The 23,907-nt window shown below is 31.7% G+C and overlaps 1 protein-coding gene across 5 annotated transcripts in view; it reads right to left on the minus strand.

Annotated features, from left to right (window-relative positions):
- The window catches only part of LOC134715470 (prominin-1-A-like), a 103,827-nt gene that overhangs the window by 66,754 nt on the left and 13,166 nt on the right, over positions 1–23,907 (minus strand). For 4 of the 5 annotated variants that reach the window (XR_010106726.1, XR_010106725.1, XM_063577655.1 and 1 more), the window contains exons 2-7: positions 20,398–20,748; positions 17,502–17,563; positions 14,359–14,570; positions 13,476–13,596; positions 12,467–12,533; positions 9,407–9,502 (exon numbers count right to left, since the gene is read on the minus strand). Coding sequence is in view for 3 of the 5 variants with exons in the window: in XM_063577655.1 (XP_063433725.1) it covers positions 9,407–9,502; positions 12,467–12,533; positions 13,476–13,596; positions 14,359–14,570; positions 17,502–17,563; positions 20,398–20,677 (838 nt within the window). In the remaining 2 variants the exon portion in view is untranslated. Of the gene's footprint in view, positions 1–9,406; positions 9,503–12,466; positions 12,534–13,475; positions 13,597–14,358; positions 14,571–17,501; positions 17,564–20,397; positions 20,749–21,847; positions 21,904–23,907 lie in introns of those variants that run through there. The other variant, XM_063577654.1, reaches the window with a different exon arrangement.

The raw sequence follows: 23,907 nt of genomic DNA on the forward strand, positions 1-23,907 counted from the left end.
CAGTTATTCTTAAAGGTATGCATTCATCACCTATCAAGTAACACTATGCCCTTTCAAGATTTACCTTGTGATGCCAAATTTCTATTGATAATTTTTTTTATAAATGAAGTATAATCAAAGTGATGGAAATCACTCATGGAAAGATTGGAAGAGTTGTTTGAACAATTTCATATCAAGGTATGGTTGGGACAAAAGAATATTAATAAAGCACTATTGCTGAAAATTCTTTTAGTAAATGTTACCAACTACCCTTGAAAGACATAAGATCTAGACCAACAGCTAAGAACTTTAAAGTGTCAATAAAAATAATCTAAAAATGTTGTTTTGGGGCATTTTGTAAGTTGAAACACAGGTTATATGGCATTGAAAATTAAAAGTTGTAGAGTGCCTTTAAACAAATTAAAAAACTTATTTTATTGAAATGTTGATTTTCTCTTGATTGCAAACATATATCATTCTCTTCTTATAAAAATTAAAATCAAAATGACTAAAATAGACATAATGATTGATGGGGAATAAACTAACAAGTTGCTTTCATTAAAAAAAGAAATGCAATCGTAAACCCAAATGCTTGTTTGGCATTATATATATTTAAGATAATTGTTTAATAAAGATGTATTGTCTTATATTACTTTTGTTGTGCATAAGAATTAGAAACTGACATTGCCTGTTTACTTAATGTAATACCAGCTTCACACATCAATGTATAGATCCGACGTATGTCTGCCATGGTAAAAAAAATCATGCACGCTACCAATATGCTAGTAATTTTGATGCATTCAACCTGTCAATCATATCTGTATCATGTGCACAATGAGCTTAAAGCGTGTATACAACGAGCTTAAAGCGTGTATTAGGTGTGTGTAAAGCGTACCTAAGCGTTTCTCTTAGTCTTTCTACATTCCCAACTACAGGTCTGTCTATATGTGAATGTTTGTCAATAAGTCTGTCACACTCGTCCGTCTGTTTACATGTTTACCAGTCCGTCTATGTCCACTGGTTCGTCTACATGTTCACTAGCTTTGAAATAGCTTTCGGTAAGTGCGATTATTTCAGTGATTGTGTCTATTGTTTTTATGTAAGTGATTATTGTGCACCGTACCCATATTTTTAGGGACACGAATTGCAACTGATATTTTACAGTTTTTTCTTGCGATGTGTTGTCCTTAAGGTTAAGTTCATTTAGGAGGGTTGGGTTTATGGCCACAACATTGTTTATGTGCCAATGTCCATTCTAAAGCCAGGAACATGCAGTACAGTGGTTGTTATTCATAATTCATGTCGGTCAAGGTTTTTTCGCAAATTATTTTGTTATCAATAAGGCTGTTTAGTTTTGTTTGATTTTTGTTTTTAAATCTTAATGGTCGGGGCATTTAATAGCCGACTAAATAGTGGTTTTTTTTGCATTTTAAGGGGCCGCTCGGTGGCCTTTAAAGAGTTACTACAACGTCATTGTAACTCTGGTTGGTACTTGTATCATTAGTGCTGGACCATGGTCAATCCTATGCACCTTTGAGGCAGGCGGGATATTTTTGTAGATCTTGTACATCTCAAACTAATGGGAGTAGTTCCTGTACTTCTATGTCTAGTCCCATGTTGCATGGTTGGAGAGGGTGTAATATCTTCTGTAGGTTTGATGAAGTTTCACCCATATCGGACTTCTTCTCCTGAATGAAAGCTTTAAGGCGACGAGTATTTTGTATGCAATGTGCCCTTAACGTGTCTCAAACTTATCTGTAGCATTTTCAACGCTTGGTAGCGTGTATATAATGTGCGTGCAGTTTACAGGTATACGCTTGACAAACGATTGAGCTGAATGAAATGCTTTATGTTCCATTAAAATTTTCCTGAAGTAAAAGCGTTCACCAAGCGTATACCTTTGCATTTCCACGTACTTCAAACTTATTGAACGCGGGTTTAAACACTTGCGTAGCGTTCCTCTGGTGAGCAACTTAGTTACGCATACATGATATGGACTTTGTTAATTTTCTTTTTTGACTGATTGTTTTACATTGTCATTTCAGGGCCTTATATAGCCGACTATGCGGTACATGCTTTGCCTGTTGTTGAAGGCCGTACGGTAACCCATAGTTTGTATTTCTGTGTTATTTTGGTTTCTTGTAGATAGTTGTCTCATTGACACCAAACCATATCTTCTTTTTCATATTCGACATCTTATCGCCGACCTGGTTAAGTCTGCTAACAATGCATGCATGATTCACATTAAGGTTATCAGCCATAATTAAAATGGCACATTTAATTCGTTGTTTCATTGCTTGAAGTATCCTTTCTTACATCTGCATGGTCAAATGTGTATTTTTTTAAAATAAATTTTAGATTTAGATTTCAGTCACGGTTATTCGCCCCCCCCCCCCCCTTTCTTATTGAATATCTATACTTATTCCATATTTATAAACTTTGAGTAGGTTTTTTTACCAAAATTGTACATGAAAAAGCATGCGACGTTTTGCGCGGTGAATATCCTTTTCCGCAGGTGAATATGCTTATTTATTTTAAGAAGAGTTAATTATACTCGTTCAGAATATAAAGCGCATTGTTTACATGAAATCTTATCTCATATCCAAACACAGCTGGTTACCTCGTTTGACTAATTAAATTCTACGCATGTAGGTTAATATTAGCAGCTTGTAATCGTGTGCGAAAAAATATTATATCATAATAAATTTCAGATCATACGTAAAATATCTCTATAGCAACTTAAGATGCTAATGCATATTCAACAGATTAGTAAGCTAATGCGCATGCATTTGAAAGGTGGTCATAGCTATTGCGCATGTATTTGAAAGGTGGTCATAGAAAGAACAGAAGTGTTCCGAATAACATCCGGTGTTCCGAAAGACTACATCACTCGTCCAATATATACTGCGTAAACCCTCAGGGGTTTACGCAATAAAAATAGTTTGCTATAATTTAAAGTTTTAAATTTTAAAACTGTTACAAGCCAATTACTGATAATTATTGATTAATTGCAGATGATTATTGTAGTCCAGTCAATCTAGCATAAATTTGACCCTAACCTGAAAGTAATTGCAACAGAAGATTTTTAAGTTTTAATCTTTAGCATAATACCCCAAATATACACTGAAAAAAGTCCCATAAAATCTAACTTGAGGAAAACTAAAAAAATCACCATTTAAAATTCCTATGGAGATTTGCATTGAAAAGGGAAATAACTCTTGCAAAAAAGGCAGAAATATCAATAAAAATTGATACAAAATTATAACTTCACCGCTTCTATTCATCAGAATGTATTGATTCTTGATTTTGTAGTGGTCTTTAGAGTATAACAAACAACTCTAAAGGTGTTTTCATATATTTTATCAAGCTATAATCTAGATTTCGTAATTTATTTGGTGACCATTTATTGAATTTTTCAACATGTCAAGGTAAAGAATCTCAAATTTAATAAAAATAATTAAGCATGTATTCTTCTTTTTGTGGTTTAAAGTTTCTTAAGATAAGTAAGTTGCTGAAAAAATATAATATACAGATATAAACAATACCAAATTTTCACATTATTTTTTCAAAATGGTCACAAAGCTTCAAATTTGCAATTTCTTTAATGAAAAATGTACGGAAAAAAATAAAACTACCCATAATACTTCGGTTTTGTACATTTCATGAGCAGAGGATTATATAATTTAGTCAAATTCAAACTTATAACCCCATCAAAGTAACATTCTATACATAAATTTCAAGAAAAACAACCAAAAAAGACTAATTTTTGCAAGAGTTATCTCCCCTCCCAATGTTAATTTCCATAGGAAATTTAAAATGCTGATTTTGAGTTTTCCTCAAGTTAGATTTTATGGGACTTTTTTCTGTGTATATAAAGGGCATAATACTATAGATTAGAACTAAAATATTTTCTGTTGCAATTAGTTTGAGGTTAAATCTTAGTTTGACTGGACTGAGGTTGATAAGTAATGACTTTTGTGGTCAATTTGATTGACAGTTTAGAAGGTGGGGCATTGTAATTAAAGGTCCACCTTGTCCCTGAATGGTTGATGATAATGACAGTTGTCAATCATCTAGTATTGTGTCAATACTCAACTTGAACTACCTGATCAAAATGTTTAAAAAAGTCTTTCCATCAACACACCTTAATGACATTCATTCTTGAATGAACTGCCCCAAAAATATAACCATTTTTTTTACAGTTTATATGTATATTGTGTGCACATACATAAAACTATAGGGAACTATATATCAGTGAGATTCTATCCTACTTTGGTAAAAATCCAGGAAAGTTTATGAATCTAATAAATGTTTTTAAAACTTCAACTGCAGACTGTATGTAATGTTAACTGGAAGAAAAAGTAAGTCCATTTATAACTAATATACAGAAAATCAGGAATATATTTTTACAAAATTTCCTTCTAGACATTTCCTTCGGTGTGAGCCAAGGCTCCGTGTTGAAGGCCGTACTTTAACCTATAATGGTTTAATTTTTAATTGTTATTTGGATGGAGAGTTGTCTCATTGGCACTCACACCACATCTTCCTATATCTATGTACACTAGCTTTTGATCATAAACAAGAACCTGTCCATACTTGGTACAAATCCAGGGTAGTTTAAGGAAGTTATTAAAATTTTCAAAACTTTAACCACAAACACCATGAACACAGAGTAAGTAAGTAAGTAATTTTTATTGGTTTAAAATCCAAAATAACAGGATTGATACCAAGACAATACAAATTTGTTATACACAAACATACAAACATATATATATGTTCCGGACCATATGAGTAATTGGACCATACGCGTATGGTCATGACCATATGGATAGATACTCATATGGTCCGACCATACGCGTATGGTCGGACCGTACGCGTATGGTCGGGGTAATCAACACGTATACTTTTAAACTCTTCATTAGGTGTGACCGTTCTGATTGTTACGTCACTAAAATGTCATTTTATGTATATTAAAAAAAAATATATTTAAAAAAAACAGTTTCGCACAGTTAATATTTCTTACTATTTGTAAGTACAATTATAAACAGATGCCAAAATTAAAGAACATATTGTACAAGGAATTTTATTGTTTAAAGTAGGTGACATCACCGGCAAGGATCATGATATTTTTTAAAGATCATGATATTTTTTAAGACATTTTAAAAGTAAAATATTAAAAGTGTATGTTTCTTTATTTTTTCTATTCCTTTTTTCTATACTTCTATTTAATCTTAATTATAAGACGGTAAAATAGCATTTAAGAGCCATGAAATAGCCACTGTCTTTATCTAAATTGATCTGTGAAATTCATTTTACGATATTGGAGATCTAGAGTTTCTCAAAAACACCGTAGACACATTGGAATTGTCCGAGTCGATATCACTGCACGCAGCCAAAACAAGCAATCTCAGAAAAACTACATGTATTTTTGTTTTTAAGATAAAGTTTATTGTATTATTTCTATTGTAAATTTGAAAAAATACCTATATGGTCCAAATACTCATATGGTCCGGCCCGTTAATAACCAAACGAGTATAATACTCATATGGTCCGACCATACGCGTACGGTCGGACCATACGCGTATGGTCGGACCATATGAGTATACGCATATGGTCATGACCATCATACGCGTATGGTCCAAATACTCATATGGTCCGGAACATATATATATATCATACTAAATTTATAAACATTATATGAGGAGGTGGTACCACAAAGTTATTTAGTGCTTAATAAAGCATTTATAGAAATGTACATGTTGCTAATAAATTTAACAATAATTCTAATTATATTAGTTTTAACACACGTATACAAAAATTTAAATCTTGCTTCATTAGTTATACTGAAAAAAGAGGGAACTATGTTTCTAATTTTTGAAAACAGTTGATTTTTAATTATATTTAGTTTTGTACATTTTAAAGTGAAATGAAATTTATCTTCTACTTTTAAGAGACACAAAGGACAAATTCTTTCTTCTACAGGGGTTTTAGTGTGACGCCCTTGTTCAATTCTAAGAACACTATTACTTATACGAATTTTAGCAAAATGCCCTATTACTTTTCTGTTTATATTCAACAATAAATAGGTTTCCAATTTATAATTTTCTTTAAGCTGTCTATATGTTCTCTGACAGCTTATTACCATGTACTGATTTATTATTACAAAATATATTTTGTTTCCAATAATTAAGATATTTATCATTAAGTTTGGTATGAATTGCATAAAATAAACGCCTTTTTGAAATAGTATCATGATTTTTTGAACATGTGAAAAATTTAATGTAACAAGTAACTTTTTAATGTTTTTAGCAAATCCATTGGTTAATTGCAGGTTGGAACAATATACATCTTTTAGTAAACAATTGTTATCAGATTTTATGACATGCAACCAGAAACCAATTGACAGTTTTAAAGCTTCTATAAAAACTGGATACATACCAAGTTTAGCTAGTACTGCTAAATTGAAGCTGATTTATTTACTCCAATTAAAGTTTTTTCAAATTTAATTTGGACTTTGATGGTAGCCAATGACCAATATTTTGACTCTAGATTTGTAATAGATTTGTAAAATACAGATAAACAGGATTTTTTTACAAAATTAACCTCTTGACATGCTCTTATGATCATATACAAGATTCTGTCCAAGTTTGGGAGAAATCCAGGACAGCTTAAGAAGGTTATCTAAACTTTAACCATAGAGTGAATATTTGTGGACGCCGCAGCATTGAGCAGACGGCAATGACAAAATGTAGGATTTGATATGCATCTTTTGCGACAAAAGTTGCAGGCTCAACAAGGAATGCAAAGTAAAACCCCTAAAATCCTTAGTAAAGTGCGATTTTTCTACAATGGAACTGTAATCAACCTCCAAGCAAATTGCTCATCCTGCTATCTAATCATGATTATCTAGTATTGAAAAGCAATCATCCTGCAATCCACTAAGATTGCATTTTTGCATGCACAACCATTCTGCTTGTTTCAATTACTACAATATCACTAATGCCGCGTAATCCTCCATTTAATCATCAGAAACAACATATCAAATCTTAAAACAAAACATTGTTTTGCGTCCATACCTGTCAACCTGTGACGATGAAAATGCAGGTCATGACCTGCATTGAAGAATCAAATCTCAGGTCATAACGCGTACGAACTTTTTCGAGCTGAATTTCAGTACTTATGGTACATTTTCTTATAATGTTTATCAAAGATACCAAAACATCAATGCATGTTCACTTGGTTAAGTCATTTTAAATCTTATTTATTGTTATTTCATTTCCACTTTTAAAGATTTTTATAAACTTGTGTATCACAGTCTTATGTACTTTACTTCTTGTCATCATCTAAAATTTATTTTTCTAATGTAATTTTAAATGAGACTACTAGCATTTAAACATACCAAGTCCATGTAGAGGTAATACATGTATGAACATTCATCTCTCAATCAACAAATGGAAGTTTTTAACGACCTTGACTGGCTATACAGCCCTTGCACGGTCGGTATCTCTCAATTGAGAAGGAAATTAGACTATGATAAAATATAGTAATACAGTTAAAGGAAGTATAAATGTAAAAAATAATTTTCAACTTTTTTTAAAAAATTGTATAAAGGTATAAAAATAATGAAAAGTTATTTTTCAATATGTATTTGAATTTTATATTATTATGATTTAATCTTTTTCACCCATAAAACGTAAATATAAGGAATAATTTTGAATGGTGACAAATAAGGGGAAGTAACTCTTAGTTAAAATATCTTTGTAAAACAACAGGGCAATTTATTTAAGACCTAAAGCTAAGGTAATTGGTGTTAATCAACAGTGCGTTTGACACCAAAGCTGTCAAGTGAAGCCATGCACTTAATGGGTCACTTAATTTGACAGTTTACATAGTTAGATGAACTGCATGTTCATGGAAACATTACGAATTTGCCGGTATTTCAAAGGAATATTACTTATGAAAATCAATCTCAAGGCTAAGAAATACGGATGAAATCGGGTCATTTTTGGAATTTCCGGGTTATTTCAATGACCCGGCGGGTGATCCGGGTGATCCCTCAGAATTGTGAAAATCTCGGGTCACACCCGCAGAATCCGGGTCAGTTGACAGGTATGTTTGCGTCTGTCATACTGTAGATTTTTTTACTTCCATAGGTACCAATTTCCATGGTATAAGGAAAACTTACATGTTTGTTGTTATATTACCTAATTTCATGGTTTTGCCAAGGTCTGCATACAAGCCTATAGAAAACTTGTTATTCATTAAACATTTAATTTTGCGGTTCACCTGTCTCCATGAAATCCATGAAAATTTTGTATCCAACAAATAACATTAAGGTATACCGTCGTCTTGGATTGTACAATCACAGTAAAAAAACCGGTCTAGTTATTTGCCTAAATCTGCAAATTTGGAGACAGATTTGCAATTTAATGATTAGACTGTTTAATGATATAAAGAAAACTTGGTAATTTATTGTATAACTCAAAATATTTGAACAAATATCTTTTTTTTTGCTTTTAGAATCATTTTTTTCAAATAGGCCATTTAAGTGAAGATAACTCTTTTAGTACAAATGTAAAATTTTATACTGGACTGATAGGGAATTTTTTTCTTTTTACTTGTAGAAAGAAAACAACTCGGTGACACCATTTTTTATTTTTATTTTCTTAAAATATATTACATAAAATATCTTTTCACAATTTATTTCTAAATTCTATTTCATAGATTTTTTTTTTATGCACACAAATGTGTTTTTCCATGAACAATCTAACCAAATTTAGGCAATTTTCACTCACTCATAGCAAGAAAAATAGCACGGTGACCCATACTTTTTATTCTATTTTTGAAAAGAGCATAGTAAAATCTTCATTTTGGCTAAGTATAAGAAAATTCTGTTTCAAAAAATATTTACTTATGATCTACCTCAAATCCACAGAATTTGTTTTTCAATGTTATAAATTAGGCCATTAGTTTTCTAAATTGTATCGTTGCACATTTTTCATGTTGGGGACTTTGATAACCAACTTTATTGTATATCAAACAATTCTTATTACCATTACATTATGTACATATGAAAACATATTATAAAGATAAAGTTTCAGAGGAAATAAAAATTAAAAAAACTAAATCCTCCCACCTGTCAATTTTTTTTCCACAAGTTGGATACAAATCTACTATAATTAATTTTAGTTGGCTTAATTCATTTCTGAGCTTTGTAACTCTAAACAAATGAATGATTAATCACAACTACAAGAAATTACTGCATAAAATTTTCAATTGTTTTGTATTAATCCCAAATGAGTACTGTAATATGTATTTAAAAGTGAAAACTGAACAGTGTTAAATCTTACTCTTTAAAAGGCAACAAATATCATACAGATTTTTTTTACCTTTATTTTCATTATAATGTAGCAAATAAAATACCTACTTGAAGCAAGACCAAAAGCACTATCAAGGGCTGTATCAACTCCACCACTGGTTTTCAAAGTTGATCTCACAGGTATCCCAACTATATAACCAATACCTGATCAAATATGAGAAACAATTGTCAACCTTTGTTAGGCTATACATTACTATCAAACATAAATGATATTTGTTTAAACTAAAATACATTGCAATTCTTAAAGTCATATGAAATGAGTTCCTTGTATTTATCTTTTGGAAATTATTGAACAAATACATGAATGTAAGATGAAGGGATTAGATTAAGGAGGTTATATGTTGCTAGTCACATCATGTTCATTTAAAAAAATATGTGAAAATCATGTTACGTTTGAAGGTTATTATTATGTTCATGTGAAAAACATGTGAAAATTACGTTAATCATCTTTAATGACCTGGACTACTAATGAGGGCCTTGCTCAGTAGGCCCTGGCTTGCATCTTTTTGATCATTTTTTCCCCCAATGGTAATTGATAGTAGATGATATTGGAATATTAAAAAACAAGAATGTGTCCATAGTACACGGATGCCCCACTCACACTATCATTTTACATGTTCACTGGACCGTGAAATTGGGGTCAATACTTTAATTTGGCATTAAAATTAGAAAGATCATATCATAGTTAACATGTGTACTAAGTTTCAAGTTGATTGGACTTCAACTTCATCAAAAACTACCTTGACCAAAAACTTTAACCTGAGCTTCACACTATCTTTTTCTTAGTTCAGTGGACCATGAAATTGGGATAAATACTTTAATTTGACATTAAAATTAGAAAGATCATATCATAGTTAACATGTGTACTAAGTTTCAAGTTGATTGGACTTCAACTTCATCAAAAACTACCTTGACCAAAAACTTTTACCTGAGCTTCACACTATCTTTTTCTTTGTTCAGTGGACCATGAAATTGGGATAAATACTTTAATTTGACATTAAAATTAGAAAGATCATATCATAGGGAACATGTGTACTAAGTTTCAAGTTGATTGGACTTCAACTTCATCAAAAACTACCTTGACCAAAAACTTTAACCTGAGCTTCACACTGGCGTATGACATTTGCGCCGATTTTGAAAATTTTCATTCTTTCATTTGCGCCAATTTCATTTTTTCATTTGCGCTGATTTTATATTTTTTCCTAATTGGATTTACAGGTAAGTTACAGGTAAGTTAATACTTTTACATTGGCCAAGCACAGAGTATAAAGACAAATCAAGTGACATTGCAATTGGTAAATGGCTATCCCAATGTTTCGGGTTACCATTCCTTTCCCTAAATGAAATCGATGACTGCTTTACGTTTGACATTGTCTGACGCTCCGCTCCTTCTGATGACAAATTTCATACTTTCGTAGACAACATACACGTACACATTCCATAACGGTCAACCAATTCGTGATGGCGTCCATAAAATTAACGAAGGGATGATTTCAACTTCACCATGTGGAACTCTTGGTTTAATAGCCCCCTTGTGAGAAAATGCGAACTCTAGAAATGCCCCCACCAGTACATATGCCAGACAAAGAAAAGATGGCCTTCTTTATCGACAATTACGCCAAATATAAAAGAGACGAAATCATAAGAAAGGAATATATTAGATGTATTGCCTAGTATACATACTCGGCAAAAACAGATTTATGATTTGAATGTATTCCGTTTTTATGGATTTGAATGCTGTACATATATTTTTAATTCGTCATTTTAGTATAAACAAAGTGCTTTTATCTTAGATTTTTACTTCTTGATTTAAAACAGGAGACAACATTTATATGCATGTTATGATTGACAATTCATAACATGCTAACGGAAGAGGTCTTTAATGATAAATGAAAATAGCATTACTGGGATGGAGAGTTGTCTCATTGGCACTCGTACCACATCTTCTTATATCATTTCACCTGTAATTTACCTGTAAAAAAATCGGCGCAAATGAAAAGAAAAATCGGCGCAAATGAAAGAAAAAATCGGCGCAAATGATATGCAGATCGGTGCAAATGCAAAACGCCGCTTCACACTATCTTTTTCTTTGTCTAGTGGACCATGAAAGTGGGGTCAATACTTTAATTTGACATTGAAATTAGAAAGATCATATCATAGGGAACATGTGTACTAAGTTTCAAATTGATTGGACTTCAACTTCATCAAAAACTACCTTGACCAAAAACTTTAACCTGAAGCGGGAGGAACGAACAGAGGCACAGACCAGAAAACATAATGCCCCTCTACAATCGTAGGTGGGGCATAAAAAATAAGAATTTTAAGGAAGTATAGAGATGCTTATTTTCTAATTGTCCTGATAGGTATTTGCATTCAAATTGCTTAAAATTAAATCTTTTTACAAAAAATAAACCATAAATTTTAGGAGTATATTGTGAAGGCTCTGAAAGACAAAAAGGGGAATTAATTCAATTTTTTTGTCAAACAACTTTGAAATAGACAAATTACCTATGAACTTAAAGCTCAGGTGATTGGTGTTCATTCGCAGTGTTTTGACACTAGTTTTAAAGCTGTCAAATGAAATTGCCAATATTAAAATAAAATTACTTAAGAAAACAGTTTAAAGGCTCAAGAATCTGGGTGAATATACATATTTTTTACAGGATATTTGGGATAATTCACGACCAGGCAGTTATTTGAAAAATTCTGGGTGGGGTAAAATTGAGTTTTAACACACCAGCAAGATAGGGGTCAGTTGACAGGTACATATGTCCACTGAAGAAAGAACCTTGACCTGCTGTATTTTAGCCCTTCTATTTATGTTTATCAATAACAGTCGTGCTTGTTCATGAATCAAATCAACTACCTACATTCCATAACAAACATTCAGATATAAAGTTTAGGTCAAATTTAGCCCAGTAGTTTCAGGTGATTTTCAAAGTTTACAATAAATACCAAGTCAGTTAACAGAAGCTCAAAATTCCTTTTAAGAAAGAGGTGAGCTAAAAAAAAAAAAAAATTGACTACAAATGTATAAGGTGCAGACTGCAACAAGATAGTGTTCTGTAGTTTCCGTAGTTTATAAGTAAAATAAAAAAAGGTACTTACTATCTAAATCTCTATAAATAACATCTTTGGTAAAGTTGAAATTAGCAAGCGCAACATGCTTTATTTGCTACAAAAGGAATGACAGAACATAAGTTAGTCTGACAGCTGAGTCATGTAGGTTACCTCCTTATCAAGGTTTTTTAATCTTCTAGTAATTATATGCATTTATTAGAGTAAAACTGCTGTGGATGCAATTATTTTCATTGCTACCAATTTCTGTGGATTGTGACTGAAATTGAGAGCTGTCTCAATGTCACTCATACCACATCTTCTATTTATAAAAAAAATAAATTAATGTTTCTTTAGACCATTGAAACATGAAAATCCTGTTAAACTAATAAAGTAAAATTAATTACAGGAGGTCTGATGATGTCCAACTTACAATCATTTTAAACTGAAAATCACTCACTCAGTAGATGACCTTTGAATTTTAAAACAATAAGATGTCATATGAATATGAAAATGTATTATAGGTATATTCTTTATGGCATGTTCACATGAAACCCGATTAAAAATTTCAGAAAGCTCTTTTTTGTAGTTCCTAAAAAAAAAATCAACAAAATTTTCATTTATGGCCATTTTAAGTTAAAATTTAAGGTTTATAGAAAGTTGATAAGTGTCAAACTACACAGCATACTAAATGACTAGAAGCTCTGATTTGTAGTTCTTGAGAAAATTAGAAGGTAATTCTGTTTTTATTGGAAGGACAAACAAATAGGGGTCAAATTAGTCCAAATAATTATGACTTTGAAGGCTATTTCAATTTTTGCTTTCATGCCTTTCTGCGATGTCGTGTAAGGCGTAAAAAATTTATATTATAATAGCTTTTCAAGATGTAATAATTATTTGGACTAGGGGTCAAACAGTATATTCCTCCTTCAGAGAGGGAGTATAATGATATTGTTGTCAGTAGTTCAGTACATAACTATACTACATATTTAAAACTAGTACATAACTATACTATATATTTAAAACTAGTACATAACTATACTATATATCAAAAACTTACATAAACAAAAATGTCGATAAATGTTACAAGGTCATCCAATGCATTTGATGCTGTACTGTCAAAGGTTGTAACTGTATCTGTCATCTGGTCATTTGAAATATACACACATATCATTCCAGCTCTGACAATATAAATATATATTCATACAATATTATCAAGATATAACTAATGATAAGGTTTGAAAGATATTATATTTAAACTATATCCTTTCTAGGATGAAAATCATACTTGACTAACAATTGTACATCTATAAAACTAAATAACGAGGTCAAACTTGTTAGAGGTCATGCAATAAAAACGACTTCAACTTTATGAATAACTAATATAGAACAATGGTGTTGATTAAAATTTACATCATTCCAGGCCCTTTTGTTTTCCAAATAACTAACATTACCAGAATTTAACAAGTTCCAGGTGAAATCCAATACAATACCAATAGAAATTAGATCACATGCAATTCTGGTTGAAGTTTACTTTGTATTCTTCCCTCCACAATATGGAGTACCACTGCTATATATATTGTAGTGAGAAAACCAGAACTGGTTCAACCAGGAAGATTTTGAAAGCAAAGAAAGCTGTACATCTTATAAACCAGCACGACTTCATCAAATGACAAAGCGAATACTTAAAATCCAGACTAAAAATAAGGCAAAGGTAATTTAATTCAATCAGGAGCCCCCATTGAATGCATGATGCTGGTGTGGTCTAGTATATATGTCATATCACAGATCATAGCTTTCTTTAAGCACCATTACATGTGTTAAAGAGACACCAATAAATAATCAATAAATTTGATTTTTTTTTTACACAAATGAAAATTTGTTTTTGTATATTTCTTTTACATTTCATATGAAATGTATGTTAAAGACACTGGATAACTTACACTATAAATGTAATTAAGACAAACAAAATAACAGCAAAGGTTCTTCTTTTGCAATGGTTGTCTGCATCTTCCGGTTTCTGCTTCATAGCACCACCACAATTATTACAGCAACATCGGCAGCAACAGAAACACATTCCAATTAAAGGAAATAGAAATATAAACAGGAAACCAATCACTATTAGGGCACCATAGCCAGCAAATTCCTTCACATACTGAAATAGAATAAATCGTATCTATGACAAGAGCATAAATCATTCCTGGCGTTATACTTTCACAGAAACAAATAATATTCAAACAATTTACCTATTTCTTTTACTGCTTTTTTTTTCTTTTATCAGAAAATTAAATGTAAAATTATTTAGGTGTAAAACAATAACTGGAGGCCCTAAAGAGCCAGTGTTGCTCACCTAAGAATTAGTGCATATGGACCATAATTTGCTATTCGGCTCGTTTCCTATAACTATAGAAAAGAGATAAAATTGTGAATTACTGTAAGAAAAGTTGTAACTACATCTAAAGATGCCATTATTTTTATCAACATACAAGTGAATGCTACTCTTCCCTAGAAAAAAGTGTCGTTTCTCGCGTTACTTTTCGCTTCCTAAGTGCATAACGCTGACTGATTTATAGATAATCGTCACCCGCAAATTCGTAACTTTTGCTTTCAAATAATAAAGAACATCGACCAATAAGAATAGTGAGAAGAAAATACCAAGAACTATTAGTATTTCTGTAGCAGGTGTAAAAACACTGTTGTTACTTTGGTTTCCCATTTCGTAACGCAAATTTTAGATGGTGTAATCTGCTTTGTTGTAAAAGAATTCTTTGCAACAATATGCAAATATGAACTCTCGCGAGATGTTCAAATAGGTAAATCAGAGATGATTTACATTTTTGTTTTGTTCTTCATAATAATTAAGTTAAAAAATGATGTGTTACATTTCACACGAAACAGAAGTCAAGTTATTTATTAAAATTGTTTTTGTCATTGAGTTCTAATCATTTCCGGTCATACGTGAAACATGTGACTAACATGTGATCACACCCTTACAGCTAGATATACAAAAAACTAGGTCTAATAAACATTGTTTTTGTTTCCAACGGGATGTTAGCAAACATAATCTGTAGACTTGTTTCGTCTTGTTTAAAAAAGGAAAATACAATTTTCAAAGAGATTGCGCCGGGGGTCTTTTATTTTTCCTATGTGCATAATGTTACATACAATCTTGTGTGAAAATAAATGCCCAATAACGAAGTAAAGGGTCCTTGGAAAATTCAATCGAAATTACGTCTCTTATCATTCATGGTGCCGATGTTTGTTGGATTGATTTTGCTTCAGCAGTAAATATTACTGGATATTATAGGTGAATAAAGATAATTTATAAAAAATACATGTTAATATACCGTTACACTTGGAATGTACAAAGTTGGTATCTTTCTCACAATTTTTAATTATTTTTTTTTATTCATGTTCTACAAACACTTTTCAGAAACGCAATAAACTTGTCAAAGGAAAAGTAATCTTTTACCATGCATGACTTGAAAGGAAGTACTTTATTGATTTTAGCCCACTAAAGTAGGTTAAAATGTGGAAACCATGTACAGGTCACAAATATCACATGGTGCCTATTTTAAAGATTCTAATTCCAAGTTAAAAGTTTTTTTCTTTAATGTATATAAATTTTTTTATATTGCCAATGATTTGGACTAAATTGTATATATAACTGGAATTTCAAAAACAAATATAAATACATTTTTTTGGCTAAAACATGAAGATACAAAGATTATGGTATCCTGTATCAATGAAGAAAATATGGAAATTCCTGAATAAATTGTACTAATTGTTTTCAAAACAAGCACATATTTAGGAGTTTTATAATACTGTTACATTTAAGATGGATTTTAAGAAAAAGCATACTGTTCAGATTATTTTAAGCAGATTTTGCAATAAAATAAAACTAAAAAGTGCTTTCGGTTTCTTATGGTTTCCTGTCGCGTTTAAAAAAACCTTTAATTTAACATTGAAAATAGATTTTAAATATTAACATGAAGCAAGTAACACTAGTCATGGTGTTCAATTATGTCTTTTGAAATATATTGTGCAGAATAAAGAAAATAAAGATTGGTTTCCTGTTAAGTTTCCTGTCACGTAAACGGTGAATCAAAATGTATTAATTTTTTCTCGAAAAACTCAATTGTTCCATTAATACTATTCTAACACCAACACAACCCACAGAATAAAAGTTAAAGTTTTAGAACTTATAAAAAAGGATACAAAAAGAAACCAAAGGCCGAATACCAAATTATGGTCCATATATTCAACAGAGGGCACACTCCAACATTGTTCAGACTTCAGTCAGATTTTCTCTATTCATAACAGTTTTCAAAATTAGAACGAAATTGCAGAGGCGGATTTAGGGGGGGTGGGCCCTTTTTGGGAAAAAATTTGGTTGCTTATATAGGGAATCATTGAAGCGTGACTGGAGTGGGCCCCCTCTTAGGTCAGTCAGTGGGCCCCCACTTATGAAAATTTCTGGATCCGCCACTGAATTGTGCATTTAACACTATGTTCTATTTTTAGCCATGTTGGTCATCTTGATTGGTAATCAGGGGCAGACACATTTTTTTTAAACAAGATACCCATATGATGATTTTGGCAAAGTGTGGTTAGATTTAGCCGAGTAGTTTCAGAGAAATTTTTCGTAAAAGTTAAGAAATCGGAAAATTAACATAATTTTTATAAAGGGTAATGTAGCCAATAATTAAAGGATTTGTTGGGACGAATTTCTCCATTCATCTTAAATATAGATCTTGTTTTGCCTATCATCTTTGTTGAAGATGCCAATCTTATTGGTGTAGCATGTCACTTAATAAAAGACGCAGCTTTACTAAATTGTTGCTGTCACTTAGGTCATAATAGGTAATTTTTTTCTAACAGTCATTGAATAAATAAAAATATAGTCAATAGACATATGACAGACAGAAACTTCCTAACATAATTTAAGGCATCTGCACATTTTTGAAAGTTAAAGCTTGAAGCAAATAGTTAACTCTGTTGCAACTGAATTGTTATACAAATATGTCTCGCTATCTGCGACTTATGGCGCTGGCAAGACAAAAAAAATATAGCTGTTTCTACTTACATCAAGGTAATTTTCTGTGACATCATTAATCAATGTCCCATTTATTATTTTATCAATAACTCCTGTAAAAAACAAATTAGATCAACTTCATCACTTGCTCACCTGTAACTTTTCATGAATGGTTATCTTTGCTATTCATTGAAATTTTCAATAATATTAATGACTGGCTTAAAAAAATTCCATTGAAATGTTCCTCAAATATCTGTCATATATATATTTCTTCAAAAGCAAAGAAATGCATTTTACACCTATGTTCCATTTTAGCCATGTTTCTTGAAATTCAAGAAAATAAAATACTATTAAAAACTACTTGTTTAGAGAACAATTGAAAGGGGTTTCCACCAAAAAAAAAACCCAATTATTTTGATATGAAATAGTAAAAGTCACTATCAGCGTCAAATGATAGCTTAAAATACGCTGATTCCAAAAATATATGGCTTCTACACAATATTTTTTAAATAAAGGAAATAATTTGTTACTTCAGTTTTTGAAAAATGTTACAACCGGTATTATTTAACTGTTTAATTGACACTGATTCCTGAAGAATACTGTAAAAGCAGAACATTTCGTGGAGGATTTAATTTCCTTTATTTCATGGAAAGAATATATCCTCGAAATTAAAAAACCCACGAAAATTTAACCTCCATATACATGTAATACCACTTACATTTAAGGAAACCACGAAATCAAATCCCCATGAAATCTTATAGAGAGACAACAAAAATTAATGTTAAAAATCTACAGTTTATGGTTCTGCATTATGACTTTTAAATTCAAAAAGTACAAAAAAATAGCTACTTCCAGTTTACATAAGGTCACTTGTGGTTCCCTTTTCAAGGTCATATGGCTTGCAACTTAATGCAAATAGTCCCTTGCCTTTATCATGCATATTTTATGAGGTAAAAGCAAAGGTCAAAATCTAGAACTTCAAATCAATCTATGACCTTGAGCTCAATTTCAAGGTCATAAACCATGGACCTCAAGTCAACACATCCCTGCATGTCTGGATTATATTTGGTTGGTGAGTTAAATCACCATATGCATATTTTTAAATACAAGAGGTGAGAAACTCTTAATTAATTTTAGTGTAGCCTTCACACCAATCTTTTTGTGTTACGACATGTTGCGACTAACAATAAAGTAAAAATGTGTTGTCGATATCTTATATAGTGTTTGAAAAGAGGTGAAAATAAGCAAAAATCCAAATTTATAAATGACCTCAAATGAAAAGACGCTAGGTCTCTATCACTTATGGTTTAACAATAATACAACTATATTTTTCTTATTAAAAATTCAAAAGGGGAAATAACTCCCATATGTTGTCTCCAGACCTCTCTGGTCATAAATATTTTTAAGATTCTGAGGATATAACGAGAAAAATGGTGAAATAATTTTGTCATAATCTTTAACAGTTGTAAAGGACATTTCTACACAAGAAAAACAGTTTGTCAATTTTATTTGTAGATCTTCTTTTGCTGAACATTATTTCGATTCTGAATAGGATATTTCTATGTCCGATAAGTATAAGTGCAAAAGTGTTTGTGCAGGCTCTTCCATGAACCTCCCATTTTTGTTTGTAAAGAAGCAACTGTGATTTTTCACAGGGAGGAGTTTGAACAGCCAGCATGAACGGGTGTCGTATCTAGGTCAAATATGTCAATTTCAGAATGCAACACATTTACAGTCATAATAAATGAATAAGTAATATCATGTGCATCACTTAAGAGTTTGAAAGTGTTTTAAAGTTAAGGAAATATATTAAGTGCATGATAATTTGATAAATTTAATTTTTCTGAAGAATTCGATATAAGCATCATGTGCAAACAAATTTTATTGGATTTAGAGCATGGCTTTGTTCACAAAGCAAATGAAACAATTGAAATAATCCTTTCTGAAACTACTCTTTTGAGTAATCCTACAACATGTTGATGGATGGACAGATAAACGTTGGTACCATAGTATGTCCTGTATTCCAAGGATGTGTTATCAATTACATACAAAAATATGGGTAATTGGCTATTAATACATAAGACTTTAAATGTTTAAAATATATGTGAACTTTAAGGACATCTTTTAAATTTCCTTAAATTATCAAGGCTATTGAAATCACTTATACATATCTCTGTAATGTCCTTTCCCCATTAAATCACCAACCAAATCAACATACTTTCAAAAGGAATGAACATTTTTATTAGTTTTACAACTGAAGGGGTAACATAATTTCTCTTATCATACAAGTTGTTACTGTTGCTTATTATAGTACATGAACATACGTCACATAATTTATTTTTATACCTTGAACCAAAACAAGACCAAGACTATTGGTTTTTTTTTATATTTTACTTGTACTTCTTAGGCCTAAAATAAAATATTGTTTGTTTTTCCTATCCAGACGGACCCTGCAATAACTGTGTTACTCATAAAATTTTATTTTCAAATCTAAGACTAATATTATTTATTTCATTTTTAATTTTCAGGCTTGCTTGATGTAGTCCGAGATTACTCTGATGTCCAACGGCTGTTTTGCCAGATAAGCTGGGGCCGTGGGTCCCAAGGCCCCAGCTTGTCTGGCAAAACAGCCGTTGTAATCTTGGACTAGCTTGATGATGATGGATCAACCATAATATTCCAGCTTTATGGAAAAAACAAATTATTTTCCCTACCTACCTACCCACACCTGGCTTGGCAGGGTCAGGATTGGGGAAAAAAACAATATATTGATTTAAGCCCTACTTTTTCCACAACTTGTCCATAGATTCTGTGCAATTGACATCTGGTGTGACTGTCCATAGCATTGCATAAGACTTTCTGTTTTTCTGGTTTTATTGCATTGGTTAAAATCTTTTTGAGGTGTTTGTTGAAATGATACATGAAAAATATATACTGAAATGCTTACCCCAGCTTACTCCATATGGAAATACAGCCCCATTTATAAATGCTTTAGCAAAATTATACAGTGGCTCGAGACCTCTGCTGTCATACTCAATGGCTCCTAGTTTATAAGAAGTATTATCAGGAAGAGGGATTGGTGCCCACACTACATCACTATTTTCATTGGCAGTATTTCCAACAGAATCAGTCCATGCAGTCCAAGATAGTACTGGATCTGCAGCATTTCCAAAATGAAAGCAGCAAAACAAAACAAATATTGCTATACTTATATATCCAGTTCCCATGTTTGTCTTCTCAAACTCAAAACTTCAACTTTATATCAGAAGTACCTTTACTTAACTGTCATTGTCACTGTCTGAAAGCAAAATATGATAAAAGTTTATTGCTTTTAAAGTAAACACACCAAATATGTATGCACTTGTAAACAAATGCCTCTACAATTATTTATTATGCACCAGGTTATCAGGTTATGTTTTCATCAAATCCCCAGGTAAACAATTAAATAACTTTACTCATATCTCCAATATAATCAAATATTAGACAATGTAACCATGGTGTGTCCGTAAATAAATGACCTATAATAATAGATAAAACAATGAATATAATAAACTATTTACAATATTAGCATGTTTAGAACAAATCTTGATCAGTCATTTGAAATAAATCTGCTTATAATAATTTATAAGCTATTGTTATGTGAAAAATAGTTCAGTTCAATAACATCTACATTTTTTTGTAATTGTATATTTGGAATGTCATATTTGAAAGCTTATCTTCCTGCTTAAAATACAACAAATTTCCATCACAACAAATGGAAAATATAATGTATATAGACATAATTAAACTAATCTGTGTACAGACTAGACTGTATAGTTGGAATACAGAATACAGAATACAGAATAGTTGGAAAAAAATAAGGCCCAACATCCACTACATATATATAGAAGTGAAATAAATGCATTTATGTTTCAGAAATATTTTTGATGGGCATTTTTTTTGTTCCTGCTGGTGGTGTAAACTAAACAAACACCTGCATTGCATTTATAACTCACCTGGCTGTAGTTGTGTAGATAACTATTTTCTGTCTATTATTTATGCCAATCATGGACAATCATTGAATCAATACAATACCATACAGAACTTTGCATGTTACCTGAGGGGGAGCATCTCCAAGTTGTAAACCAGCTTAGTTAATTCTACAACATTTGCAGGAATAAAAAGAAATGCCCATCAAAATTCAAAAAAGATTTTTCTCAACAGTTTGAAATCCTATCAATGACATCAATCATCAATAACGGGGTAAAACTATACCAAACTCGACTATCACAGTAGAGCTTCGAATCAAAGACAAAAAAATGAAAATAATTTTGCAAATATTATAAAAAAAAATCGTAATTGAGAGAGCAAGGATTTGCATAGGAAGTCCTTGGAGAAAGAATCCAAAAATGTTTTACAAGTTATGATCTCCATCAGCAATGTACCAGTCGTGTTCTGGCGCCTTCTGCATCAGGGGCTGTATAAAGATGACCTTTCGTCCCGCAAGAAGAAGAAGAGGATGTTGCCGGCAAAATAGCACCAAGGAGGCTATCATTTTAAATGAAAACAGATTCTACTATATAATCTTTATAGCAAAATTACACCCATTTTAGAGTCAAGCAATACAAATAAACAACTTGATAAGCCCAATAACACTATCATAGTTACCAAAGTCATTTTTTGAATTATTTTTATGTGAATATTATACAGATATAGCATCAATTTTCATTTAAAAATGATAGCCTCCTTGGTGCTATTTTGCAGGCAACATCCTCTTCTTCTTCTTGTAAAGGCCGTCTTTATACAGCCCCTGATGCAGAAGGCGCAAATGAATACTAGTACTATCCTTTGCATTATTTTAAATAATTATTTAATAAATTTGAATATTATCAAGACTTGTGAACAATTTCCTAAACTTAAAAAATAAATATACGTAAAGTAAAAGAAAATATTTCGAGATCATGGCTTTCTCTCGTATTTCAAGTTGTCACCAAAATCATCATTTTGATGTTATATCCTGTGATTTTTGTCTATTGTGACTTTCTGTCCGTTTACCTATTTTTACGGAATCTTTGTGATTTATCTATGTCAGGAGCGGATCCAGAGGGGGGTTCCGGGGGTTGGAACCCCTTTTTTTGGACGATCAATGCATTTGAATGGGGACATGTAATTAGAACACCACCACCCCCCTTTTTTTCTGGGTTAGGAACTCCCCTTTTTAAAATGGCTGGATCCGCCCCTGTATGTATGATCATGTATGATTTTGCGTTATATATCCGTCTCTACCCGATTTAGAAGATGTGCACTTGTCTTCTGATCTTGCTATTCTTGTACAGTGTTTGTTTATCTTTGACTTATTTTTATGCAGATATATTTCTTCCTAAAAATGTTTTAAGTTGAAAAATAAGTCAAGAGTCAAGTTACCTTTATCTGATTAATTAACAGTATTTTCTATAAGATCTTTCTAATATTTCAGGTAAATTTAGTTATTTCATTAAAAAATGATACCAGAAACCCATGTAGTGATATGTTTATATGTAACTTTTTGTCACAAATATATACATCATATATAATCAAACATCCTTTAAAGTGTTCTCTAACCTATGAGCATAGCTTAGCATTGCCAATAAAAAAATTATATAGGAAATCTTCTGAGCCCCGTGACATAACAGTTTACACGACCTGAAAAGCCACGATCAAGGAGTATGAAAAACCTCGGGGTTAACAACGAATCTGACCTTCCCTGGAAACAAACTGACATCGATTAACCAAAAAGGAAACAGCATGCTAGGATTTCTAATAGTAACCGGTTAAGACACATAGTAGTGAATTTAAACTAAAAGTCTACATTGCAATGGTCATATCCAACTTTTATTACTATGTAACAGTATGGTCCTCTACAAAAAGATCAGGTGAAAATAGTTGAGATGGTCCAGCGTAGTGCAGCTTGTTCGTTGTACTGTACGCTATAGGAACACATGTAAGTAGCGTAAGTAGTATGTTATATCTCGAATGAAAATCATTGGAAGATAGAAGAAAGAAACTATACAAGAATGTGTCTCGGATGCTATATCGACACTATATTTACTAAGTTTCGAGTTGATTGGACTTCAACTTCATCAAAAACTACCTCGACCAAAAACTTCAATCTGAAGCGGGACAGACGGACGGATGAACGAACGAACGAACGAACGAACGAACACACGGATGCACAGACTAGATAACATAATGCCCATAAATTGGGCATAAAAATTTATTGTTGAAAGTGAAAGTAGTAATTTGGAAAAAATGAAAGTATGATATAGAGATTAGAGGGAGGCAGGACCTTTCTCGGGACGTCGGGGTCGAGTGTTCTTAAGCTCGCGGGATTTGGGGATTGATCCTTACGGGGATCCGAGAAAATATTTTTCGATTTCGGGTTATGAATTTCTTTAAATTCTGCATCTAGGAATTTCATGTTTTAAAGCCCGGGATTTCG

The sequence above is a fragment of the Mytilus trossulus genome, chromosome 4, assembly GCF_036588685.1.
Source record: "Mytilus trossulus isolate FHL-02 chromosome 4, PNRI_Mtr1.1.1.hap1, whole genome shotgun sequence".
Classification (NCBI taxonomy): Eukaryota; Metazoa; Mollusca; class Bivalvia; order Mytilida; family Mytilidae; genus Mytilus; species Mytilus trossulus.